The sequence below is a fragment of the Castanea sativa genome, chromosome 5, assembly GCF_040712315.1.
Source record: "Castanea sativa cultivar Marrone di Chiusa Pesio chromosome 5, ASM4071231v1".
NCBI lineage: Eukaryota > Viridiplantae > Streptophyta > Magnoliopsida > Fagales > Fagaceae > Castanea > Castanea sativa.
The window spans coordinates 63,536,476-63,561,403 of NC_134017.1; the positions used below are offsets into that span (position 1 = coordinate 63,536,476).

The 24,928-nt window shown below is 40.5% G+C and overlaps 1 protein-coding gene across 4 annotated transcripts in view; it reads left to right on the top strand.

Annotated features, from left to right (window-relative positions):
- LOC142633958 (cellulose synthase-like protein E6) overlaps nucleotides 1-22,977 on the top strand; it is a 32,207-nt gene extending 9,230 nt beyond the window's left edge. The window contains exons 3-8 of one of the 4 annotated variants that reach the window (XM_075808217.1): nucleotides 20,703-20,843; nucleotides 20,950-21,081; nucleotides 21,241-21,453; nucleotides 21,567-21,791; nucleotides 21,885-22,232; nucleotides 22,325-22,977. In XM_075808217.1, coding sequence (XP_075664332.1) covers nucleotides 20,703-20,843; nucleotides 20,950-21,081; nucleotides 21,241-21,453; nucleotides 21,567-21,791; nucleotides 21,885-22,232; nucleotides 22,325-22,870 — 1,605 coding nt within the window. In that variant the 3' untranslated portion in view covers nucleotides 22,871-22,977. The remainder of the gene's footprint in view (nucleotides 1-20,702; nucleotides 20,844-20,949; nucleotides 21,082-21,240; nucleotides 21,454-21,566; nucleotides 21,792-21,884; nucleotides 22,233-22,324) is intronic. The other 3 variants (XM_075808222.1, XM_075808218.1, XM_075808223.1) reach the window with 3 other exon arrangements.
- Nucleotides 22,978-24,928: the final 1,951 nt, after the last annotated feature.

Below are 24,928 nucleotides of genomic sequence, written 5' to 3' on the forward strand. Positions count from 1 at the left end.
GATCCTTGCCAATCGTAATCCTTTCAGCCAAGGAGAGGTGAACTTCGTGGAGACTATGTTCTATGATGAGTTAGAGCCAGACGACGAGAGCCCCACGCTAGGAACTTTAGGAGCACTTGTCTTGGAAGAAGAAGAAGGGGGTAGTACTCATGATCTGAGGGACCTTTTAGAAAGAAAGAGACAAAAAAGGGAGCCCATATCCTCGGGATCCAGGAAATGTGTTGTAGTACGAGAACTTGGCGGAAAGGTAATTTACCGCTTGTGAAGATGCTCGGGGCCTGAATGCGCTATGCAGGAGGGTCTCGGATCGCCAGATGGTGTAGTAACCCAAGAAGAAATCCCTAAGGAGCCAGTTCAGGAGAACCAAATATAGCCCGAGAAAGAACTAACAGAAATAAACTTGGGAACTAAGACGGGATCTCAAAAGCCTGTTTTCATCAGCAGTCAGCTGGCAACGCAAGAAAAGGAGTGACTGGTAGCCCTGCTCCAAAAGTACATGGATGTGTTTGCATGGACCTATGAGGAGATGCTTGGTCTAGATCCAGAAAAACTAGTGGTCCACTCCCTCAATATGGATCCAGGAGTTAAACCAGTAGTCCAGTCAACAAGGGTCTTTCACACTAATGTAGAAGCTCAGATAACCCAAGAAGTTAAGAAGCTACTAGCAACCGGATTTGTCAAACCCATCCAACACCCTAAGTGGCTTTCCAACATAATGCTCGTAAGGAAAAAGAATGGCCAAATCCGCTGCTGTGTGGACTTCTGCAACCTAAACAAGGCGTGCCCAAAAGATGAGTTCCCTCTACCTAATATCGACCTCCTCGTGGATTCGGCCGCAGGAAGCTCTATGTTCTCATTTATGGATGGATACAGCGGGTACAACAAAATTCGTATGGCTGCTAAAGATGTAGAAAAGACGGCATTCAGAACCCTAATAGGGAATTTTTATTACACTGTGATGCCTTTTGGCCTAAAAAATGCAGGGGCCATGTACTAGTGAACCATGATGGCCATCTTCCATGACATGATTCACAAGGAAATGGAAGATTATGTGGATGATATTGTGGTGAAATAAAAAACTAGGACAGGACAGCTCCAGGTACTTGAACAAGTATTTGAGAGATGCAGGAAGTACAAGCCACGCATGAACCCCATGAAGTGTGCTTTTGGGGTGTCTGCTGGGAAGTTCCTTGGGTTCCTGGTACACCGTAAAGGCATAAGTGTGGATCCAGCAAAAGCCATGGCCATTGCCATAATAAGGAGGCCTACAATTGTAAGGGAACTCAAAAGCTTCTTAGGGAGGGTCTCTTACATCAGAAGGTTTATACTAGGACTAGCTTTAGTCATAAGTGGTTTATCCAAATTGTTGAAAAAGGGGACAGGGTTTACTTGGGGAGCTGAACAGCAAGAAGCCTTCCGGAGGATCCAACAGATCACGAACTGCCTGCCCACCCTCCAACCACTGTTACGCGGGCGGCCCCTGTTGCTATATTTGGCATCAAACTCCCAAGCTATAGGGGCCCTACTAGCGCAAGAGGATGATGAGGGGAACGAGCAACCCGTTTACTATGTAAGTCGGACACTTAAGGATGCTGAAACCAGGTACCCCAGAATTAAGAAAGCCTGCCTCGTGGTTATCTATGCGTCTCAAAGGCTGAAGCGCTATTTCTCGGCCCATAAGATCCTTTTGGTTACTAAGTCTCACCCTATAAGGACACTTCTCCATCAGCCCCTTTTGACAGGAAGGACGGCGCAATGGTTGGTTTTGCTCTCTCAGTACGACATAGGCATTAGAACCCCCAAGGCTATTAAAAACGAAGCCATAGCAGACCTGCTGGCCCAGTTCCTCGGGAGTAAGGAATGTTCCCTAAGTGAGGAAATTTCCAGGGAGGTAGCAGTGGTAGAACTCCTAGCGAAGAAGTGGACAATGAGGTTTGATGGATCAGCCACAATAATCTCAAACAGACTGAGAATTGTATTAAGTTGCGAGGATGGGGATACCCTACCCCTATCTTTCGAACTAGGGTTCTTTTGCTCGAACAACGCTGTTGAATAAGAGGCATATCTGACTGGGCTGACCATAGCACTCGCTATAGGGGTAAAGCACATGAGAGTTTTGGGAGATTCCAATCTGGTAGTTTCTTAAGTAAAAGACGATTTTGCATTAAGGGAACAAAGTTTGGCTACCTATAGGACCTGGGCACAAAGGCTGGAGCAGGAATTCCAAACCATCAACATCGAGTACACCTAGAGGAGCGAAAATAGGTTCGTCGACGCACTAGCCACCTTGGGATCCCAAATGTCTGTTAAGGAAAAAGCACCTTGATAAGGGTCAGCAGGCGAGAACACTCTATCATAAAAGTCCTCCGAAGGATGTTCTCTGAAGAACTAGAGCAGCAAGACTGGAGAAAAGTGGTCAAAGAAAAAATCAAAGGGCCAGGACGCGAGGGGAGCATCAAGAAGTTAAAAGACTACACCATGATAGAAGGGGAACTATACAGGAGACTACCCGCAGGGATCCTATCAAGGTGTATCATCAAAAAAGAAGGGAGGCTGAGATTAGAAGAACTGCATAGCCAAGCCTGTAGGGTTGTAGAAAAGATTAGTCTATACAGAAGAATGCAGTGCATGGGGTACTATTAGCCCAGCATGAGCAAAGAGGCAGCAACTATACAGGAAAAGTGCCAAAAATGTCAACTTTTGATAGACAAAGAGGAAAGCTACGCTGTTTTTATCATGGAAGATTGGAGGACTCCACTCATGGAGTACTTGGCTCAAGGGATCCTACCAGTCGATAGGACTTTAGCCCACAGGCTCAAGAAACTCATGGTGAGGTACTTCTTACAAAGTAGGGTCTTATTCAAAAAGGGGTACAATGGGGACCCCCTGAGATGCCTGGGGCCAAAGCAGGCCAGAGAAGTAGTTAGAGAAGTCCATTCTGGTGATTATGGAAGTCACCAATGGAAAAGAAGACTTCACAAGCAGCTGTTACTACTGGGGTATTATTGGCCAACAATGAAGAGGGACACTAAGGAACTAGTTAAAACTTGCCATGCCTACCAAATACTCGGAGATGCAATTCATACTCACCCAAATGTACTGCAAGTCATGATAACGCCATAGCCCTTCCACACTTGGGGGCTTGACCTCATAGGACCTATAAACCCTCATTCCAGCGGTTACATATAGATCCTAGTGGCCACCGAGTACTTTACAAAGTGGGTAGAAACCATCCCTCTAAAGAAGGCCACGGGGGCAGCTGTGGCAAACTTCATTCGAGAACATATTATTACAAGGTTCGAGATCCCCAAAAGATTGATCAACGACAATGGGACCCCGTTCATAAACAAGGATATGAAGAGCCTGACCGAGGCATACAGCATCAAGCATGGAAGGTCAACACCATACTACCCACAGGGAAACGGCCAGGCCGAGGCCACTAATAGGGTGATACTGAAAATCCTTAAAAAGATAAAGCATGAGTATGGTGGAAAATGGAGTGACCATTTAACAAACATACTCTGGGCATGCAAGAGCTCCGTAAAAACAACCACAGAATTCTCACCATTCTCCCTGGTCTATGGGACAGAAGCCATCAGCCCTGTGGAATTAGTCATCCCTACGCCAAGGGTAGTACTTGAAGAAAACCAAGAGAACACTAAAGACACAAGCAACAAAAAGAGATCGGCGGATCTGGAAGGGGTAGAGGAACAAAGAGAATTGGCTAGGAGGAGAAGCCAAATGTACCAGCAAAAAATGACTAGGGCATACGCACAGGCAGTATGCCCAAGGGCCTTCACTGAAGGACAGTTGGAACTGAGGACTGCAGAACATGTGAGAAGAAACCTCCCAAGACCCTCCAAATTCGTCCCAAAATGGGAACGGCCTTACATCATTAGAGAAGCTCATGATAGTGGGTATTACTATCTCTCGAAGGAAGCTGGAACAGTCCTAATAGAACCCATAAACGGGAAGTGGCTGAAACAGTACTAGGCGTAAGAAAACGAACCCTCAGTTCATCGGGGTCCTTGTCTAAACTTAGGCCTGGGCACTGCTTAAAGAAGCGACTCTCACTCCACCAAGTATTTTCCCTTTTTTGTTCTTATCTTTTTTTTTTTTTTTAACTTTATCATGAATCATTCTTAAACAGCATTACCCAGGAAACTGTTTTGTGTACTATTTTGTGTTCTCTAAAATGGGAAAACTATGTCTTGAATTCAATGAAGCTTTTTTCTATCTCTTTAAAACTATGGCCAGACTAAATATTGTAAAAGTCTGAACATGGGCAAACTTGGCGGGAGGATACTTGGACTGATGCAAAGACTTTGGCATACGATCCAGGACCCATACCCCAATTAATCCAAAAATACATGGCCTAGGACCGCGGGTAAAAAATATATATATAACACCCCAGGGTAGTTAGCCTAGTATTTGGTTAAAAAAAAAAAACAACCTACCTAGCTTATGATTTAGGGACATCCTGAAAGAATTTTGTTAGGAGGAACCCAATTCAGCACTGGAGCAGTAAAGTAACCACCAAGGTACCTAGTCCAGCCCCTACGGTAAAACCCGCAAGAACTATGGTCCAGGACTCAATACATATATATAAAAAAAGCAGCGAGACAATGTAAAAAAAAAGGGAACAAAAAAAAAAACCCATATGCTATCAAGAAATGGAAGCAATTCAAAAGAAGCAATACAAGTGTAGAATCCATACGAAAAAGAAGGGAGAGAAGCTAGAAACAATGTCTAAGAAAAGCAAGCGTTATACAAAATGTATTTGAACTAAGGGGTAAAAGGCTAAGGGAGGAGGCCAGTCAGCAAGGAAACATCTGGGGAAATGGTAGGGGCAGCTGAAGGAGGTAGAACCCTTTGCCTTTTAGCCTTCAAATCCTGCAAAACCTTGTGAGCACGGGCTAAAGCCTCCTTGACGGTAGCAATCTCAACATCTATACTCCAAGAAACCCACTTCTGATATAGCATATGAGTAAGCGAACGCAAGCGGACCAGCAGGAAGGAAAGGTTGAATTTGGCTTCTAGAAGATCCTGCACCACCCCTCTCCACCCCAAGAGCTTCTCCTTAGATAAAGAGTCAAGGGAGGAATTCCTCAGGGAGATCAGCACAGCACACAGCAGCTTCATTAGGATGTTGCCCAAAAACACACCTCCCCTAAAGCCACTAGTGAAGTCTCCATGAACCTTGAACAGCCCCTCCAACAATGGCAAACCCTCCACAGGCACAAAAAAGTGCAAGAAGTTGACATAGGAAGCCTCGAAGAGGTGAAAATGACTTGTAGGAAGATTGTTGAGCTCCAGAAGATCAAAACGGGGCAGGAAAGTAGAAAGCCCCAAGGCAGAATTCGAAGCAACAACCTCCGAAGTATCTCCCATCGAAACATCTCCACTTACGGGTGCTAGAGAACTCCCAATCTTTTGGACAGCTTGAAAAGTCCTTGCCTGAGAGCTAGTAACCTGAGCATAACCCACAGGCGCCTCGGGAGCCGTAAGTTGAGGACCCCCAGCACCTGTGCCAACACCTAAATGAACAAGCATAATTCAAAAAAAAAAAAAAAAAAAAGGAGCCTAGGGAAGAAAGAGACAAAAAGGGGGATAAGGAGAAAGGAGAACACTTGTGTCGGCTTCTTATGGGGGCACTTCCCCTTCTCGCTTTCCTGATTTCTTGGAGGACTTTATAAAAGGGCACACAACATGTTCAAGAAAGGGTGAAGAAACCTTAGCAAAATGGCTAAAAGAAGGGAAGATCGCTTGGGGCTTCACCATGAGGAAAAGGCAAAGGAAGAGCACAAAAGGAGAAAGGAGAAGATAGCATAGTAAAAGAATCAGCACACACCTTCGGAACCTTCTGATTCTAAATATAAGTATACGACATGAAAAAGAGGAAGAAATAGAGAAAAGTATGAGGAGGGGCGCACCACATCATCTCTAGATGATTGACTCTTGCCCTTCTTAGGGTCTAATTTACGCTTGGACTGCAAGAAGGAAAAATGGTCAAGTATCAGCTAAAAGGAAAAAGATAGGTACTTAAATAATGACAACGAAAATGGGGAGGGAAGAAGGAAAGAGGCCTTGCCCTTCTCTCTCTCTCTCTACAGAACCTCCAATGGTCTTTTGTCTACTACGAGTATGCCTAGAGGGTCCTAGAAGAGATTGGGACATGGAATCAAAAGGTCCTAAAGAACCTTAGGCTGGAGAACTCACAGGAACTGGAGAGAGAGAGGACTTTACCTTAGTCTTCACACGGGACTTAGGAGCTACAGAATGTCCCACTTCTATTCTTGTTGCAAGGGAACTCGCTCTCTCAGGTTCCTCAAAGATTACCAATTGTTTCTGGGACCTCGCAGTTTTTCTCTTCTTGCTTGCATGGCCCGCCTCGACACCTTCAACACCTTCTTCGAGCTCAGCCCGCCTAACATTCTCCTACTTAATCTTTCTCTCTTTGCCCTTACTTATGGGAGTAGCAACTCCAATCGCCTCTACTACCCTTCTTTTAATTGACACTCTAGAGGAAGCACCAACCACAAGGTCACGTCCGGGCCACTCGTTCGGAAAATCTTGAGCATAACATACCCAACCACCTCTGTGTGCATACCACTCCGCAAACCCTGTCTTACTGCTCACGGCGGCAGACACAATACCAGTAGTAGGGAGGGATAGGTGCCTATTGGATGTCGGAGCAGAAAGAATAGCAGGGCGAGGCACTCTCCCAATCTTGCCAGAACCCACATAATCAGCAAAAGACTCCTGCACCCTTCTCCAATATCCTGTAAAACCACCAAAGGCAAAGAATCCCCTTTGAAAGTTAGGCACCATAAACTGAGGACTTCTGCGTGACTAATGCAAGAAAGCCTAAGCTCTCAGGAGCAGATCTAGAAAGGGGTGGGAAGGTACCACATCCTTGAACACAGGAGGGATATCTTGATCAAAACCAAATTGCCGGAGCACTCGGTGTGCTGAATAGTGGGTATACCTAAGGCCACTTGAGGAGGGCACCGGAAGCCATGAAGGACTAATGTAGGCCAAGTAAGCTAGACTGCTCTCATCACCTGGACGCAAATCAAAGGTATTTCCTAGAGAATTAAGAAAAGAAGCTAACACAAAATCATAAGCAAACCCGTGATCATACTTTCGGGGAGATTGCCATTTCAAGTGACCTGTCTGATCAAATAGTTCAACCAGGTTAAGACCACCACCTTTCAAACTAGCCCAGCGAAAGACGATGGGGTGACTATTAGTGGAACTACCACATAAGCCTTTCACTACATCAGGGGATCCTTTGAATTTACCTTTCACAAATTTCAAATTCCTACATTTAGCTAAAGTGATTGAAGAACGATCCCGCATAAATACCTGGAGGATGGCACAGTGGAGGGACGAAGTGATCACGTAACAAGAGTCACCTTCAACCCCGTCTCCGTGGAGCAGATTTAGTTGAGTATAAACGTGACCCAAAAACATGGGAGCTAGAGGATATCGAACACCTTGAGCCATCTCGTTGCCAAAGGGAAGAAAGCAACTTTGACCCTGTACCCGGGGAACTCACTAAATAGGAATTTACTAAGCTAGAGCGCCAGAAACCCAGCTCGCCTAATTTCCTTGTCTTTCTCCCGCGAAAGATTCATCACCCATTTACCCATTCTGGCCGGTTTCCCGCCAGGAGAGGCACCACACCCACCAAAATGAGCATATAGTCCATCTTCCACCTCGAGATCCTCGTCAGAAAGATTGATGGTAAAAGGATTCTCATCCCTAAACACTGGATGAAGGAAGTTGTTGACCATATCCTCCAAAAGTAATCGTAAGCTCACCAACAGAAAAGGAAAAGGTATGAAGGGAAGGACACCAATGATGTATCAGGTGCCTAAGACCCTTTGCATCCCTGAAACCCTCGAGGTTCTTAGAAATTACCACGGCCTTCAGGATCCCGGTGTGCTCTAGGCAATCCACGAACTCACCATTAGAAAGCTCTTTATCTACCCAGATGGGCCAACCAGAGATCCTCCAAGGACAAAATTAAAGAAGATAGGGACCGCCTCACGAGATCCCTGCTTGATCTAAAGATCTAAAATCTTTCTTGGGTCTGGTAATTGAGCAGAACTAGCGAAACCAGCCTCACCAGAGAGCACCCAAACATGAGAAGATGGAGGGTCCTCACCGTGAGATGTCCTAGGAAAGAACAGGCTAGGAGTGTACCATGGGTCCCGTAAAGGGAAGGCCGGACGCTCTGTAACCCCCTGTGATTCGCCCGGCGCAAAGCTAGAAGAGTTCTCGCCTTCGGACGGGCTGGAGTGCGCTCTCTCCTTTTTCGAGATGAAGAGGAAGCCATCGTAGCAGAAGGCGTATAGGGAATAGAGAGGCTGGGGAAGGACAAGCACGGAGATGTAAAAGAAAAAAAGAGAAAGAAGAGGAAGAAAACAGTTAGCTAAGAAGAGAGATAAGCTTGAGAGAGAGAGAGAGAGAGAGAGAGAGAGAGAGAGAGAGAGAGAGAGAGAGAGGAAGTCAAAGAAATATATATGTGCAAAGCAACTGCAATAATGGCACAAAAGGAAGTTAGGGAAGACAATGTATGGAAAGACGCGCTAGTTGCAAAAATTTAATTTCAAGGAAGAAAGTTATTCGTAGTTTTTAATGGGAAGTTACAGGAAACGAGGAAAGTGGGGGGGGGGAGTTTTTTTTTCTTTCCCACTATCTTGAAAAAAAAAAAAAGAGAGAAGAGAAATAAAAAAGAAATATATAAGAGGGAGAGGTTCACTGCCACGACCCGTATGAAGAGGAAGAGAATAACAACGTGCCCAGAAGACCAGGGCACTCCAAAGTCAAGGAAGTTAGGATCTTGGAAGAATAAAGATGGAAATCTCACAGGAACTCAAACTCCACGTTACTCATGTGTGGGCCGCAGGCGACCCACGAGCTTGGGGGGCTAAATGTTGAGGTCCAAAATATATCTATATAGGAAAAATGATAAAAGGCCCAAGGGAACGATACATTGGACCTAATACATGGGAAATAAAAGAATTGGAAAGGAAGAGAAAGATTGAAGCCATAAAGAAAGAGAGAACTATGGACCTGAGGCCCAATAGAGGGTAAGGAGTCCATATATAAAAAAAAAGGGAACGGAGAAACGTTCAGCCCACTAAGACCTGAGGACATCGAGGATTTCCTAGGACCTCTGGATGTACAGCACGGCTAAAGAAGGACTAAGACAACTAAGAAGGTCCCGAGAAACAAGAAATGGATGGGCCTTCTTCTTGAAGCAGTAATATGATGTGAAGCCTAAAGATTTGTACAGTAACAGCTCAGAGATAGGGAGTCGGAGTATTGGGAACCTAAAAAAAGAAAGAAAGAGGGAAACCCACAAAAGGAAATGACTGGGAAAACCTTTGGTTTCCCCAGAAAAAAAGATCTCACTTACTGGGAAAAATGACAAAAGGAAGGAGCGTCAAAGAGGGGTTAAGCTTAAGAAAGGGAAGACGGACAAAAAGAGACTTGGAAGGCAAAAGGAGCTTAGAGTAGAAGGTCAATGAGGCACTTTCAAAGAAAGGAACATCAAAAGGAGGAAGCTATGAAAAATGAGGAAGGTAGTAGTCAGAGGAGCTGAGAAGAACAAAGGGGGCTCTGATACCTAAAGGGGCCAAGGGGAAAGAATTAACGGTACCCCAAAACCCTAATATGACACTATAAAAAGGGGGAGAGCAGGGAACGTTGGGGCATCTTGGGAAAAAACTAGAGAACAAATAGAATCAGTAACAAGCTCTGTAAAACTCAAAGAAAACAGGGGAATACCTCCCGGTATCCCAGAAACAGCCACTATAGCATATGCTCGGATTCAAAAGGATTCAAACTTTGCAAGTCTTGGAGACTTAAAAGAGTCATCTAAGTTTTCAATTTTTGAGCTTATTTGAACCTTGCATTAATCCTTGGTGAGCTCGTTGTAATCCACAACTAAAAAGAAATTTATTAATGAAACATTTTCCACGGATTTAAGGATCCCAAGCAAATACTTTGTTATTTCCTTCATTATATTTGTCTGCCCTGTTGTTCTCTTATTGATCAATTCACATATTCTCGATTGTAAGTGTGTGTGTGTGTGAATTGCAGGATTCACGCCCTGTGTATCACTTGGTCTTTAAATAGCCTACTTAGTTGCGGTAGACCAAGCCTAATCTCCTTAAACAATACTCAGGGAGTCCGGGATCCTCTTCTAATACTTGGGCTCGGGTATTATTCAAATTTGACTCCCACACATGGAGTTCTTATGAAGCTTCTAGGGTGGATTAAAGCTTCATTTTCCATCATCTGAATATAAGCCCGGTTGTTATCCCTAGAAAGCAACCACCTTATCACTCATCTAAAGAGCATTCTGAGGCTGTCAAGGAGGAGGTGATCAAACTTAAGCAGGCCAGGGCTATTAAAGAGGTGTTATACCCTAAGTGACTTGCTAATGCTGTAGTGGTGAAAAAGAGGAGTGGAAAGTGGCAAGTATGTGTGGACTTCACAGATTTGAATAAGTCCTGTCCAAAGGATCCTTTCCCCATGCTTCAGATAGACCAGCTGGTGGATGCGACTATAGGCCATCCTCTGATGATCTTTTTAGATGCCTTCTAGGGATACCACCAAATACCACTGGCTCTGGGTGATTAGGAGAAGGCAATTTTTGTCACTCCTACTAGAAATTACCACTACAAAGTGATGCCTTTTGGTTTAAAAAATGCAGGGTCTATCTATCAGAGGATGATGACCAAGATGTTCGAGCCATAACTAGGTAAAAATATTGAGGTTTATATAGATGATATGGTGGTAAAGAGTAAGGTGGTGTCTAAGCACGTGGGAGACCTCGGGTATATTTTTGAAATACTAAGGAAGCACAAACTGCTCCTCAATGCTTCCAAGTGCTCATTTGGTGTAGGATCAGGTAAATTTCTAGGCTATATGGTCACTTATTGTGGAATTGAGGTCAACTCTAATTAAGTTAAGGCAATTAATAGTTTACAGCCACCTCGGAATCCTAAAGAAATCCAGAAGTTGACAAGAATGATTACCGCCTTGAATCGATTTATCTCTCGGTCCGCAGACAGGTGTAGACCTTTTTTCCAATTGTTGAATAAGTGTGTTTTGGCCTTTCAGTAGCTTAAGGAGTACCTTTCTCAGCCACCTGTTATGTCCAGACCCAAAGAGGATGAGGTTTTGTTTGCTTACATTACCATGGCTTCCCATGCCGTGAGTTTGGTGTTGATATGGGTTGACAGTGGTGTATAGAGGCTAGTTTACTACATGAGTAAGTCATTGCATGAAGTAGAGATTCGTTACCTACCAATGGAAAATGCCATTTTAGCAGTGGTGCATACTACACGTAAGCTCTCCCGCTACTTCCAATCCCACACAATTGTTGTCTTAACCCAACTTCTGCTCAAATCATTACTTCGAAGCGCTGATTACATAGGAAGTATTGCCAAATGGGGTATAATCTTAGGGGCTTTTTATGTTAGGTACATGCCTTGCACCTCTGTTAAGGGACAGGTCCTCGCTAATTTGGTGGCTGAGTTTACTGAATCTCTATTGGAGGAGAAAGTTGAGAAGCAGAACATGGATGAAAAATCAGTTGGCATGGTCTTCTTGCAAGAGCCTTTGTCCTGGAGGGTATACGTTGATGGTGCAGCAAATCAAAGAGGATCTAGAGTGGGGCTAGTCATAATTTTTCCTAAGATGATCATTATTGAAAAATCCTAAAGATTGAGATTTTCGACCACAAATAATGAAGCTGAGTATGAGGCTCCATTGGTAGGGATGACTATGGTGCAGAAAATGGAAGGAAAAATAGTGGAGTTGTTCTCAAATTCGAGATCGGTTGTAGGCCAAGTAGAAGGAGAGTTAGAAGCCAGAGATCTGAGGATGCAAGAGTATTTGGGTAAGGTTAGACACTTGCAGTCTGGGTTTGAGTCTTTCACCTTATTGCAAATCCCTAGAAGTAAAAATACCCATGCTGACTCTCTGGCCACTCTCACAACATCCCCGGCACAGAGTTTACCTCGGGTTATCCTTATTGAAGACTTGTGTAAGCCTACCGAGATTAAGGGAAAGATGGTCCATATTCATCAGATCAAAGTGGGACCTAGTTGGATGGACCCCATTATGCTATTCCTTAAAGAAGATATCTTGCCCGAGGGGAAGTCCGAGACTGATAAAGTACGTAGAAAGGCTTCTCGATTTTGGCTGTCCGAGGACCAAAAGCTATACAAGCGCTCTTTTTCTGGACAATATCTGCTATTCATACACCCTGAGGTAGTAGAATTATTCCTAGAAGAGTTACATGAAGGGATTTGTGGAAGCTACACAGGAGGCAGATCCTTATCTCACAGGGCCCTTACCCAAGGATATTGGTGGCCGAATATGCAGAAGGAAACATAAGAGTACGTGAAGAAGTGCGACCAATGTCAGAGGTTTGCTCTAAACATTCATCAGCTAGAGGGCATCCTCAATCCTCTGTCCAGCCCTTGGCCTTTTGCTTAATGAGGCTCGGATATTGTAGGGCCTTTCCTTAAAGCAGTAGGGAATAAAAGATGACTGCTAGTCAACACAGATTATTTCACTAAATAGGTTGAAGCTGAACTATTGGAAAATATTAGGGACTTAGATGCCAAGAGGTTTGTTTAGAAAACATTGTCACCCGGTTTGGGATTCCTCGTACCCTCATCTCGAACAACGACCTTTAGTTTGATAGCAAAGCCTTCAGGAGGTATTGCTGTAACCTAGGCATTACGAACAGGTATTCCACGCCGGCTTATCTACAGGAGAACGGACATGCCAAGGTTGTTAATAAGGTCATAGTGAATGGACTCAAGAAGAGGTTGGATGATGCGAAGGGAAGATGGGTGAAAGAGCTGCCACACATCCTTTGGACATATTGGACTACACCTCGCAGATCCACAGGGGAGACACCTTTTTCAATGATTTATGGGGCCGAGACTGTAATTCCTCTCGAGACCGGATTCCCAACATTGAGGACGAGCTTTTTCACTCCAAGCAACAATGATGGACTATTAGAGAAGAGCTTAGATTTGATTGAAGAAAGAAGGGAAAATGCCATGGTTCAATTAGCCTATTATCAGCACAAGCTCAAACAAGGGTACGACTCAAATGTGAAGTTAATGCTACTAGTGCCTGGAGATTTAGTATTAAGAAAGGTTGTGGGTACTGCAAAGAACCCAACATAGGGAAATTTAGGGCCTAACTGAGAAGGGCCATATCGCATCACCTCGGTAGCTAGAATAGGGGTATATTATCTTGAAGATTTAGATGAAAATGTCATATCACACCCCTGGAATGTAAATAACCTACGAAGATATTATTATTCATGAAAGTCTTTTCTATCATTTATCATTTATCACATTATGCGTTACATTTCTTACTTAAGTATCAAACAGAACCTTGGACATGCCTGGCTCCTCGGATCACATACCTTGGATAAATTAATATTTTTTTAATCATTTTTCTAAGTGTTAAACAGAACCTTAGTTATGCCTAGTTCCTTGGACCACCTACTTTGGGTAAATTAATACTTCATGCCATCTTACTTAAGTATCAAATAGTTGCTTGGACATGTCTGGCTCCCCGGACCACATACCTTTGGTAAATTGATATTTTTTATCATTTCTCTAAGTGTTAAACATAACCTTAGTTATACTTGGTTCCTCGGACCACATACTTTGGGTAAATTAATACTTCATATCATTTTTCTAAGTGTTAAATAGAGTCTTAGTTATGCCTGGTTTTTCAGACCACCTACTTTGGGTAAATTAATACTTCATGTCATCTTACTTAAGTATCAAACAGAACATTGGTCATGCCCAGCTCCTCAGACCACATACCTTGGGTAAATTGATATATATATATATATATATATATATATATATATATATATATTATCATTTTTCTAAGTGTTAAACAGAACCTTAGTTATGCTTGGTTCCTTGGACCACCTACTTTGGGTAAATTAATACTTCATGTCATCTTACTTAAGTATCAAACAGTTGCTTGGACATGCCTGGCTCCTCAGACCACATACCTTTGGTAAATTGATATTTTTTTTATCATTTCTTTAAGTGTTAAACATAACCTTAGTTATACTTGGTTCCTCGGACCACATACTTTGGGTAAATCAATACTTCATATCATTTTTCTAGGTGTTTAATAGAGCCTTAGTTATGCTTGGTTCCTCAGACCACTTACTTTGGGTAAATTAATATTTCATGTCATTTTACTTAAGTATCAAGTAGAACCTTGGTCATGTCTGGCTCCTTGGACTATATACCTAGGGTAAGTTGATATTTTTTATCATTTCTCAAAGTGTTAAACAGAACCTTAGTTATGTCTAGTTCCTCGAACCACATACTTTAGGTAAATTAATACTTTTTATTATTTATTTAAGTCTCAAATAGAACCATTCATGCTGAATGGCAAGGACCTTCATAATAGTGACTTGAACAAATTGACATTCGTGAGCATCACTTAAAGAATTTGTAAGTATATCAAATATATCTATTATTTGTTTGAGATTTGATTGTCCCCCCAAGTCCTTTAGACTTATAGACAAGTGGGGGGGGGGGGGGGTTAAGTGGAGTCCGATGTGGATGAATGCTTTGTTATTGTGTATATTTTTGAAGTTAAAGGTATGCTTTGATAAGGTTATGGACTTAGTAGGTTTAACTTGTTCTATTGCTAATTAGGAAGGTGTGATAACTATGCTACCACTTATGCAGATAACCAAATGGAACTATATCTCATTGTCATGTTAATTAAGTGTTAAGTAAAGCAGAAACTATGATAGGATCAATATAAATATCACAATTACGAAAGAAAACTTATAATTATCATTGATCTGAGCCTTAGAGAAGGGCAGGTTGTTTACAAAAGATCAAACTGAATTACAAGTTCAAGGAACAAAAACAACAGTTTAAAAAAAAAAAAAAAAAAGAGAACTCATGGCTTCATCTTTATTACAAGTTTGTCCTTTAGAGTCTTGGCAGGCTGGGTGGTTGCTGCTGCCGAGGATGCCAAACCCTTGCCCTTGGGATCTTCCTTGGCAGGAATAGGGAAAGTTGTCAAAATCAACTCGTGGCTTTAAGAAACCACCCCTCCTTGGGAAGAATCATTGGGTGCATCTAAGGGCTTTGACATCTTGGGGGCGACCTCCTTGGGGAATTTGTTTTCCTTATTAGGTGCGCTGGTTTGCTCTGCCCCTTTTTTAGGACTACTGGGGGGAGGAGGGTCCTTGGTTAGAACCCCTTCAATAGGGCTTGAAACGTTGGGGGCTACATCATCCTAGGAGGCTGAGGAGCCTGATGCTCGAATTTCAGGGGGTAGTATACATTTTCTGCTCTCCTAAGTGCCAAGGAGGCTCAACCCTGTCAGGTTGAGGGTCTCATTCCACACCTGGAGGCAATATGCTCTACATACCCCCGAAACTTCAGACCTGAGGGCCTCCTCGGTCTCAGCTACCCCCATGTCGTACCGTCTTGTTCGGCCTGATCCTTGACTTTCTCAACATCCTCTAGCTTCTTCTTTAGTAGCTTGATTTGCTCCCTGGTAGCAGCTAGCTCATTCTCGGCTTAGCGGAGTTGCTTGCACTGAGTCTCAGCCTGTCTCTCCGCCCCTTGTAGTGCCGCCTCAGCGCTTTTCTTCTCCCTTTCTGCCTTGGTAAGCTGGGCATTTAACTTTCTCACCCTTTTTTCGGCCACATTAAAGGCCTCGATAGTAGGAATTTGCCTGCCCTCTTCATCCTTCATTTGTCGGTGAGAAAGATCCACCAACTCCTTGACTTTGAAAGTGGCTTGGACAGCCAGTAAAGGAAACTTAGCAAGTAAGTAAAGGCTAGGGTAAAAATAAATAAATAAATAAATAAATAACAGATTTATCTTGAACAACTTACTATAGCGAGGCATCTCTTCAGACTTAGAAACACCTCATATTTCTTCATGGTCTTAGATCGGTCATGTCATTGGGTAGTAGTAGGGCTTGCTTTACAGCGTCTGCCACGTACTCAGCCTTTCCCTGTTGGCAATCCCTGATTAAGAGTTCGCAAGGAGAGGGGACCTATCTAACACCAAGAGGGATTCCAGTTTGGTACCTTGGTACGGAGATCACGTCCTCTGTCTCCAGGTGCCCCATCACTCAGGGATCTTGTTTAGGTAGTCTTGGCTACCTTGGCCCCATTTTGAGGCTCATTTTCCTTGGAAGGAACACTTCGGCCTTCTTCCATCACATCCTTCCCCTTTTGTTCTTGTTTCCTCTTTTTATCTGCAAGTTCTTGCTAAGGATCATAAAAAGTGGGAAGAGAGGGGTGTTTGGCTTAACCAACCGCCTTGGGCACCTTGTCCCTAACTTGAGACTCCATCACCTCCATAAGTTCGGCCTTGGGTTTGTGCTGTATCCCCATTGCTTTAGGAACATTGGTGTCTTCTTGGATGCTACTTACTTGGGCCATAGGAAGGTGGCTAGGATTGTGGATCTAAGGCTCTGGAGATTGGGGCTAGTTGAAGATGGCAAACTCGTCTTCGGAGTCAGACACTTCAACTACATCTTTTTCTTTTTCTTCTTCTTCTTCTTCCTTTATGGTGGCTAGCTGTGAAGGGGTCACTTCGTCCTTAGCCTTGTACTGTAAGAGTGGTTCTACCTTTAGTACACCTTGTGGTCCTAGACCTAGGTTGAGAAACGAGGGACGACGACATTGATTGAAGGCACATACAAGTCCTTTGCCTTTATCACATACTTCGGTGCTTGAAAGCTGGATAAGAGTGGAGTGTAGCCGAGGATCAGATTAGCCGCTCTTAATTGACCGTTTGTGTGGACAAACACCTCGACTTGGAGTATTTTGTCCAGACTCTGCTTGTTGATAAAGCTTAAGTTTGGTTTGGCGGTGTGCTTATCTGCAGAGCCATTAAGAAAATAAAAAATCGTTAGTAATAGAACAAAAAAAAAAAAAAAAAAAAGAGTTCATTTACAAGCACAGACAAGGAAAGATGGGTACAAAGTATGGAAAAGAAAAATAAAGGATGATTTAGAAGCAATAAACCTAGACGTACAACCCCACTTGGTTTCCCCTCTCCAATTGGACAGGGGAGGCCATCGTGCCACTCCCTAAAAATGATTAGAAAGTCTTTATTCATGCCTTTGTTGGATTTAGGGAGGCATGAGATGAGCCTAAACTCGAGGTACCTAGTTTTTAGGTAATATCCCTGCCCTTTTAAGTGGTGGAAGTTATAGATCCAGTTGACGTCGTGATGGGTAAGATCTAAGCCCATTTTCTCATTAAGGGCATATACACTACCCATAATCGTAAACATGTTTGGGGCACATTGGGTAGGGGCTAATCTATGAGCCCTAAGGTAATCCCTAGTGACTGTGCCCATAAGGATTCTCATCCCTTCTTACATAAAGGCAATAATTGGGATTACCACTTCTCCCTCTTGCCTTTCAATGTGTCAATCCCGTTGCTTACAATGCCTGATGGAGACTCTTGGCGGGATTCTATATTGAGCTTTAAAACTCTCTATACCCTCCACGGAGTCCACCAAGTAAGCAAATCTACCCATGTATGAAAGAAGGTTGAAGGTACTATGATGGTGAAGGGGAAATGAGAGTGTTGAGGAGAAAAGGGTACTATGTAAAGAAAAGTAGAAAGAGAAAGTAAGTAAAAAGGGATGAAAAGACTTACGAGTAGAAAGAAACTCTCCTCGGACTAGCTCTTGATATTTATAAGTGCAAAAGTGAAGGGAATGAGGGGTTTAAGTGATATTTGTATCAGGGAGAGAGACAAGTGAGAAAATTCTCGCCAGAGTTCCAAGAAAATCCCTGGCCATTGGATCTGCATCGCACCGTAGAACATGGGAAACATTGAGCTGCAGAAATTTAATAAAGGCGCATCTCGAGTGCCGAAGCATCAGGAGCGTGCGTTGGGCAGCTAAAAAAGGTACCTATGCAGACGGGAATGATGTATGATGAAAGCGGGGTACTTGAGGTAATATTGAAATCCCCCTTTTCTTCACGGCTATTGTTAGGATGATAGGCCTAGTAGTATATATTGGGCCGTGGACTCGGTTCGAGGATGCTTAATGGTCCAAGGACAGGTAAACATTGTCATTGAGATCGGTATTGATGAATAAAGAAAGGAGTCTGGTTATGATTATTCGAGAAGGAGGTCCGAAGAGGGATGCTTACTCAGTTGAGTGAAGCAGAGGTCAAAAGGTATGGTCTGCCATCCAGAAGTAACGTTCTAGGAGATTCTGTTGATAAGAATGTACATCGTGAGAGTACAGGACAAAGGAAAGTTATGAAATATCTTAAAGAAAGCTGTTACCACCACATTGAATGCTCTGTAGCTAACTCTCTGGCCACATTAATGAGGAAGTGATACTTGGACAGTAGTTTTCAGCCTTACAACTACTTCCAAAGTCTTCAAGAAGGTGCTGATGGGACAAGGATCAACACTAGCAATCTGATCTACACGTGGATGGTAGAGATAAAAGAGGGAAGATAGTATAAAATAGAGGGAGGACCATGAAGAGAAGGGAGAAGGAAAGAGAGAGAAAAAAGAGGAGAGAATCAAGAACAAGATTTGTAATCAGTGCCAAAAGAAATATATACAAGAATCAACCTCCTCAGATTGTGTCCGAGGATGATTTGCCTCAGATAAAATCAGTTCATCTCTATTCTATTGTCATCTTTACCCAATATGATTGTTATCTAAACTCATTAGAATCTAGTTTTCTAATCCACTCTCTACAAATTTATTGTATTAGGCTCTTCGGGCCTACTCTTTTTTTTTTCTTGGACTTAGACACCAAATTGCATCCCTACAACTGTGTATAATTAATACTTATTCCGCATATTATATTTGATATTAATAGGTGATGCTAACAAGTGTCCTTAGGACAACGGTTAATAGTCTATTTTAGGAAAATTTTGACACTACTTTTATAGAAAATGAAAAAAACTGTTGCTTTTTTTTTTCCCCCATAAAACTTTCTTTAAATGAATTGTTAATCATTATCCTAAAGGCATCGGTTAGCATTTCCCTTAATTATATAGTATATGTCATTAAAAAAAGAGAGGAAAAAATAGAACTGTGAATTATCAATAATTCATATAATTCAGTGTATGAACTATGAACATATTATTAAATGAATTCATATATTTGGTTATTTTTACTGACGTAATTGCACAATATTTTGTATATTTTGCTTTTGTGTTTTGCTAGTTTTTGTTTCAATCATTGCTAAAGCAACTGAACTTGAACATGAGTGTTATATTTCAAATAAATTTTTTTTGATTTAAACTTAAATAATAACCATATACTTTTCCAGGAAGAACCAAATCTAAATCCTCCCTCCCCACTTTTTGTGAGAAAAAGAAAACATACTAAATTTCTTTTATGTTAATTTAGTAGACCACCAACAAAAAATAATACATAAATGAATGCAAATGTATCTAAAAACACATAACAAAAAAAATTAATATTAAATAAAATAATATTATTTTTTGCTGAATAAGAGAAAAAAAAAAAAAGCCTAAATATAATTAGCAAATGATTAGAAAATTTGCTAATGTAAAAGATTTAAATGAAGAGTATCCAATCTTCTACTCAATTAACACCCCAAATGACAAAGCGCATAAACGGTTAGAACAAATTATTAGTCGGCAACTTGAGAAAACACTTGCTAGACACCTTTTATTTTGAAAGTATTTTATCAGTCAAAACATTTGTTCACACACATGGCATTTGCACTTTGGCAACCATTTATGGTCCACAATATCCATCCCTTCTAAGTAGTTGTCCAAAATTTTTATTAAAATATTAACACTAACCACTACATACCTTTGGTGCTATGGTCACTCTACAAGTATAAGTACTTGTAAGGTATGAGGGGACAAAGACGGGGTTCAAGTTTCAAGAAGGGGGTTTTCACACACACACACACACACACACACACACACATATATATATATATATATATATATTTAGATTAAGTTAGAATAAAATTTCTATCTTCTATAAAACAAAAATATCAATACTAAAGAAATAAATTATTTACCTTTGAATACGAATAAATATAAATTTTTTAAAAATAATTAAAATCTTTGCTTAGGTAAAAGATTAAATGAATGAATTCATTAAAAACCTTTACCTGGATAGAAAGCTAAATGAATAATACCTCTATCCCTTTCAAAGAATGTTGATAGATACAACTAATCGAAAGATAAGATGGAATGTCAAATGAGAGAATTATAAATAAAAAATATGTTCTGTGATAGAACCTTATATTTGCACTCATGAGGTTCTTACTTTTATATATAAATACGATGTTATAATCATTAACCTGTGTCAAAACTTATGAAAGCATCCAAAAATGCAATCATTTATCAACTTAACTTTTCATATTATCCTTCAATTAGAAGCTTAGAATCCGTCATTATAAACCCATCTAAAGACTTCTAGGAAAATTGTCATACTTATTTTAAATCGTTTTGATACGTGTCATTTGCAAAGTCATCTATTTGTTTTGTATCTATTTTGGGATTAGGTTGAAAATAAGTTGATAAATGTCTTGTAAATTTTCTTCTTTACTTTGTTATTTAATTAAAAACGTGTGCTAAAGAATAAAATCATGCATGTTTCATGTTATATGTAGAAGTTATACGAAGACATGAAGAAACGGATTGAAAACACCACAAAACTAGGTCGATTATCCGAAGAAATATGCAAAGAACACAAGGGGTTCAATGAGTGGATATTTGTTGCAAGCCGACGTGACCATCAAACAATTCTTCAAGTAGATACTATATATACTTTTTTTTTTTCTCATGAATTCAATATACTTGAATATTTTAAAAATATTTATTTCATGGCTTAGTTAATTAATATTAACTAATTTATAGATACTTATTGATGGGAGAGAGTCTGAGGCTGTGGACATTCAAGGACAAACTTTGCCTACTTTAGTATACCTGTCACGTGAAAAGAGACCCCAATACCACCACCATTTTAAGGCAGGAGCCATGAATGCATTGGTAAGCCATATACCATAAAATGCTTGACCAAGCTAGTTTTTTTTTTTTTTTTCTTTTTCTTTTTGTAGTCTCAACTCTCAATTGCCATAAAATCCATATGTTATTATTTTGTAAGTATTTTGTAATCATAATCGTTCTTCATAATAATAAAAATATTAGATAAGGGTGTCATCGAGGATAAGCAACAGTCCAATAATTCTTAACGTGGATTGCGACATGTACTCAAACAATTCAATGTCAGTTAGAGATGCTTTATGCTTTTTTATGGATGAAGAAAAGGGAAATGAAGTTGGCTTTGTACAGTTTCCACAAGCCTTCGAGAACCTTACAAAAAATGATGTTTACAGTAGTTCCTTGAATGTATTAATGGAGGTAAGCATCAAAAAACTTATAGTGATTTCAATATGTTGAATTGAAAATGTGTAACCTTGACTTGAGAAGACATTTTAACAAAATTTATACCTGTGGTATACATTACAACAAAGTTGGAGATGCCAGGATTTGATGGGAATGGCGGGCCTTGCTATATTGGTACTGGGTGCTTCCACAGAAGAGAGACTCTTTCTGGGCAAAAGTATAGCAAGATATATAAGGCAGATTGGAAGAGATGGATCAATAGAAGTGTAGAGGATAGTACTAGTGTACTAGAAGAGACATGCAAGGTCCTTGCAAGTTGTAGCTATGAAGAGAACACTCAATGGGGAAAAGAGGTCTCTATGTGTGTTCAATTCATTTGAACCTCCTATATACTTATTTCTGATGTGTGTACAATTCATTTGAACCTCTTATACACTTATTTGCAGATTGGCTTGAAGTATGACTGTGCAGTAGAAGATGTATTAACAGGAATAGCTATGCAATGTCGAGGTTGGAGATCCATATATTTCACTCCAGAAAGGAAGGGCTTCCTAGGAGTTGCTCCCACAACTCTTCTACAGTCACTTGTACAACACAAAAGATGGTCTGAGGGTGATTTTCATATATTTGCCTCTAGGCATTGTCCTTTTGTGCTTGGATATAAAAAGATTCCCCTAAAGCTTCAACTTACCTACTGTATGAATTTGCTATGGGCTGCAAATTGCTTAGCTACATTATACTATGTTATTGTGCCATCTCTATGCTTGCTTAGAGGCATATCCTTGTTTCCAGAGGTATGAGACTTTTATTTCTTAAGGCGAAATTGCCTATTATTGTTGTTAAATTATTTTTTAAGAATATAATCATCTTGCTCTTGCACTGACAGATTACAAACTCATGGGTCCTAGCATTTGTATTTGTCATCATTGTCCATCGTGCATACAGCCTAGGAGAATTTGTTTGGTTTGGGGGCACATTCAAGGGTTGGTGGAATGATCAAAGGATGTGGTTGTATAAAAGAACAACTTCCTACTTCTTTGGCTTCTTGGACTATATCCTAAAACGACTGGGATTTACAAATTCAAACTTTGTCATCACAACAAAAGTGGCTGGTGATGATGTGTCACAGAGATATGAGCAAGAGGTCATGGAGTTTGGTACTTCTTCTCCAATGTTTACCATTTTAGCAACACTTGCATTGCTAAATGCCATTTGTTTTGTCAGCGGATTGAAGAGGGTGATTGCAGATGTGGAAACTTTGGTTTGGGAAAAATTTGCATTACATATTCTTCTATGTGGTCTGCTAGTTTTTATCAACCTTCCTATTTATCAAGGTCTTTTCTTTAGGAAAGATGTTGCTAGTCTGCCCACCTCTGTAACATACCAATCAACTATGTTTGCTCTATTGGCTTGTGCAATAGCCGTATATTAATTTCTAAGTTTGTCTCGCAAAAATATACTTTGATGGGACCATATCTTTTCAAAATAATTGTAAAAATTTATTATGATTTTATTTTTATCTTTATTTTTTAATTCTCATGTTTGCCATTTTAGTTTTGTTTGATGGATACTTTGTGTCATAGAATGTTATTTTTGTATTACTTTATTTGCTTCTTTTTTCCCCCTAAAAGCCTTGGTGGAACTTACAAAATTTTCTTTTGTCATTAATTTATTGAATTTTGTTGTTCCATGTTTTATAAAAGTTTAAGCATGGTAGAAACATAAATAGTGTGCATTTGTTTCATCTTATAAGAAGAACACAATATGGTTAGTTTTTTCAAAATATGTATATCTTTGTTTCATATTATAAATATTGAATAGTGAAGATATCTAACAACTGTTAACTATCCAATGCATCACACATGTTAACAACTAGTAATATATAATAGCTGAAAATGTTTGACTTTTTTGAGACTCTCTTATATTATGCCACACAAGCTTTGGTAGCCTCTCAATTTTTCACATAATTTTTATTTTTTTAATTCCTCATTTATTTGGCAAAAACTAATCAAATGTCAACAACTCCTTTTAATACCCAATACGTACCTTGTGTTTAGACTCTCATTAGGATTTTTTTTTTCTTAGAGTGGTGTGCAAGTCTTTGACTTGCTTCCAAAGCATGTTTGTTTGCAACGCAAATTCCTTCACAGTAAAGGATGTGTAGCTGGCTTACTTTCCTAAAAATCATATACGATTAAAGGAACTAAGCTAAACTCAACCCGTACATCTATATAAGCAAGAACCCTCATAGAAAAGGGAAGGACTAGAAAATCCTAAGAGAAAAACATAAATAACCATCTCACCACTAAAACTCGTCAATCATAAAACATCTGTGTGTAATTTATAAAAGTTGTGCTCAGTAAGGAGTAGCACTCGCACAACAAAATTAGGATGTTCAAGCTTACATAATTGGATACTTTCTTTTCTCTCTTGTAAGCCCATGCATGATATGCTTAAAAGAAAAAAAAAATATACAAAGAACATGAAAAGTAAAATGAATAAAAATGCTTTTAATGTGGTTGCAAGCATGTTTCTAGGAGATGTAAGAGTTATATGACGTACCTCAAAGGTGATAGTCTCCATCAAGTAGTTATGATTATGTGTGTGATTGCAAGTGATCCTCCTAATGCTCTTGCTCTCTTGACAATGCTCTCGTGCAATTGATCCTTCTAACAATGCTCTTGCTCTCTTGAAAAAGTTTTGCACACAACACACATAATCTTTGCTACTTTTGATACTAGTGTTCAAGTACAATGTGATTTGTCCATCGCAAGGAACACATCTGGTAGTATATACTCTTTAAACTGTCTAAACTTGTTTTGAAATAAAATTTGGTTAGACATGTTTAATTTATTTTTTATCTAGGAATGCTTTGCATCTAGAATTGAGGATAAGTTTCTATGCTTAAACATGCTCTTTGAATGCTTGCTTTGTTGGTTATCTTGTTTGCATTTATCTTGTGTTGTTTCTCCTCCTCCATATCTCTTTTTTAGGGCTTTTGATAGATACCTCGATACCTGCTTGATACCTGCTCCACACCTCCACAATACAAGCCTTTCTATCGAGCTTTTTGGGTTTTTCTTGATATCTCTCGATAGATAGCTTGATCCATCGAGCCAAATTCTTTGGGGTCTTTGTCTACTCGATAGTTTCTTGATAACTTCCTCGATTATCAAGAATTTTTGCCATTGACACCTTTTCAATGCCTCTCAATCTATTGAGCTTTTGTTCTCGATAGAAGTTTGATACCTCCTCGATCCATCGAATTGCATTTTCTATATATTTTTTGAGGTCCGACCCGGTTTTGTGTTTTGTCAAATATCTCGATCTCTCTCTCTTTTCTCTCAACCCAAAAATCCTTTTCTCTCCAAAATCCCTCTTCTCCCTTCATTTTCCGCCTAATTCCAGTTCAATTTCTTTGGTAAGTGCTCTCGATCTTTCTTTTTCTCATTTATTCATGCATTTCATGCATTTTGTTTTGTGACCTAGG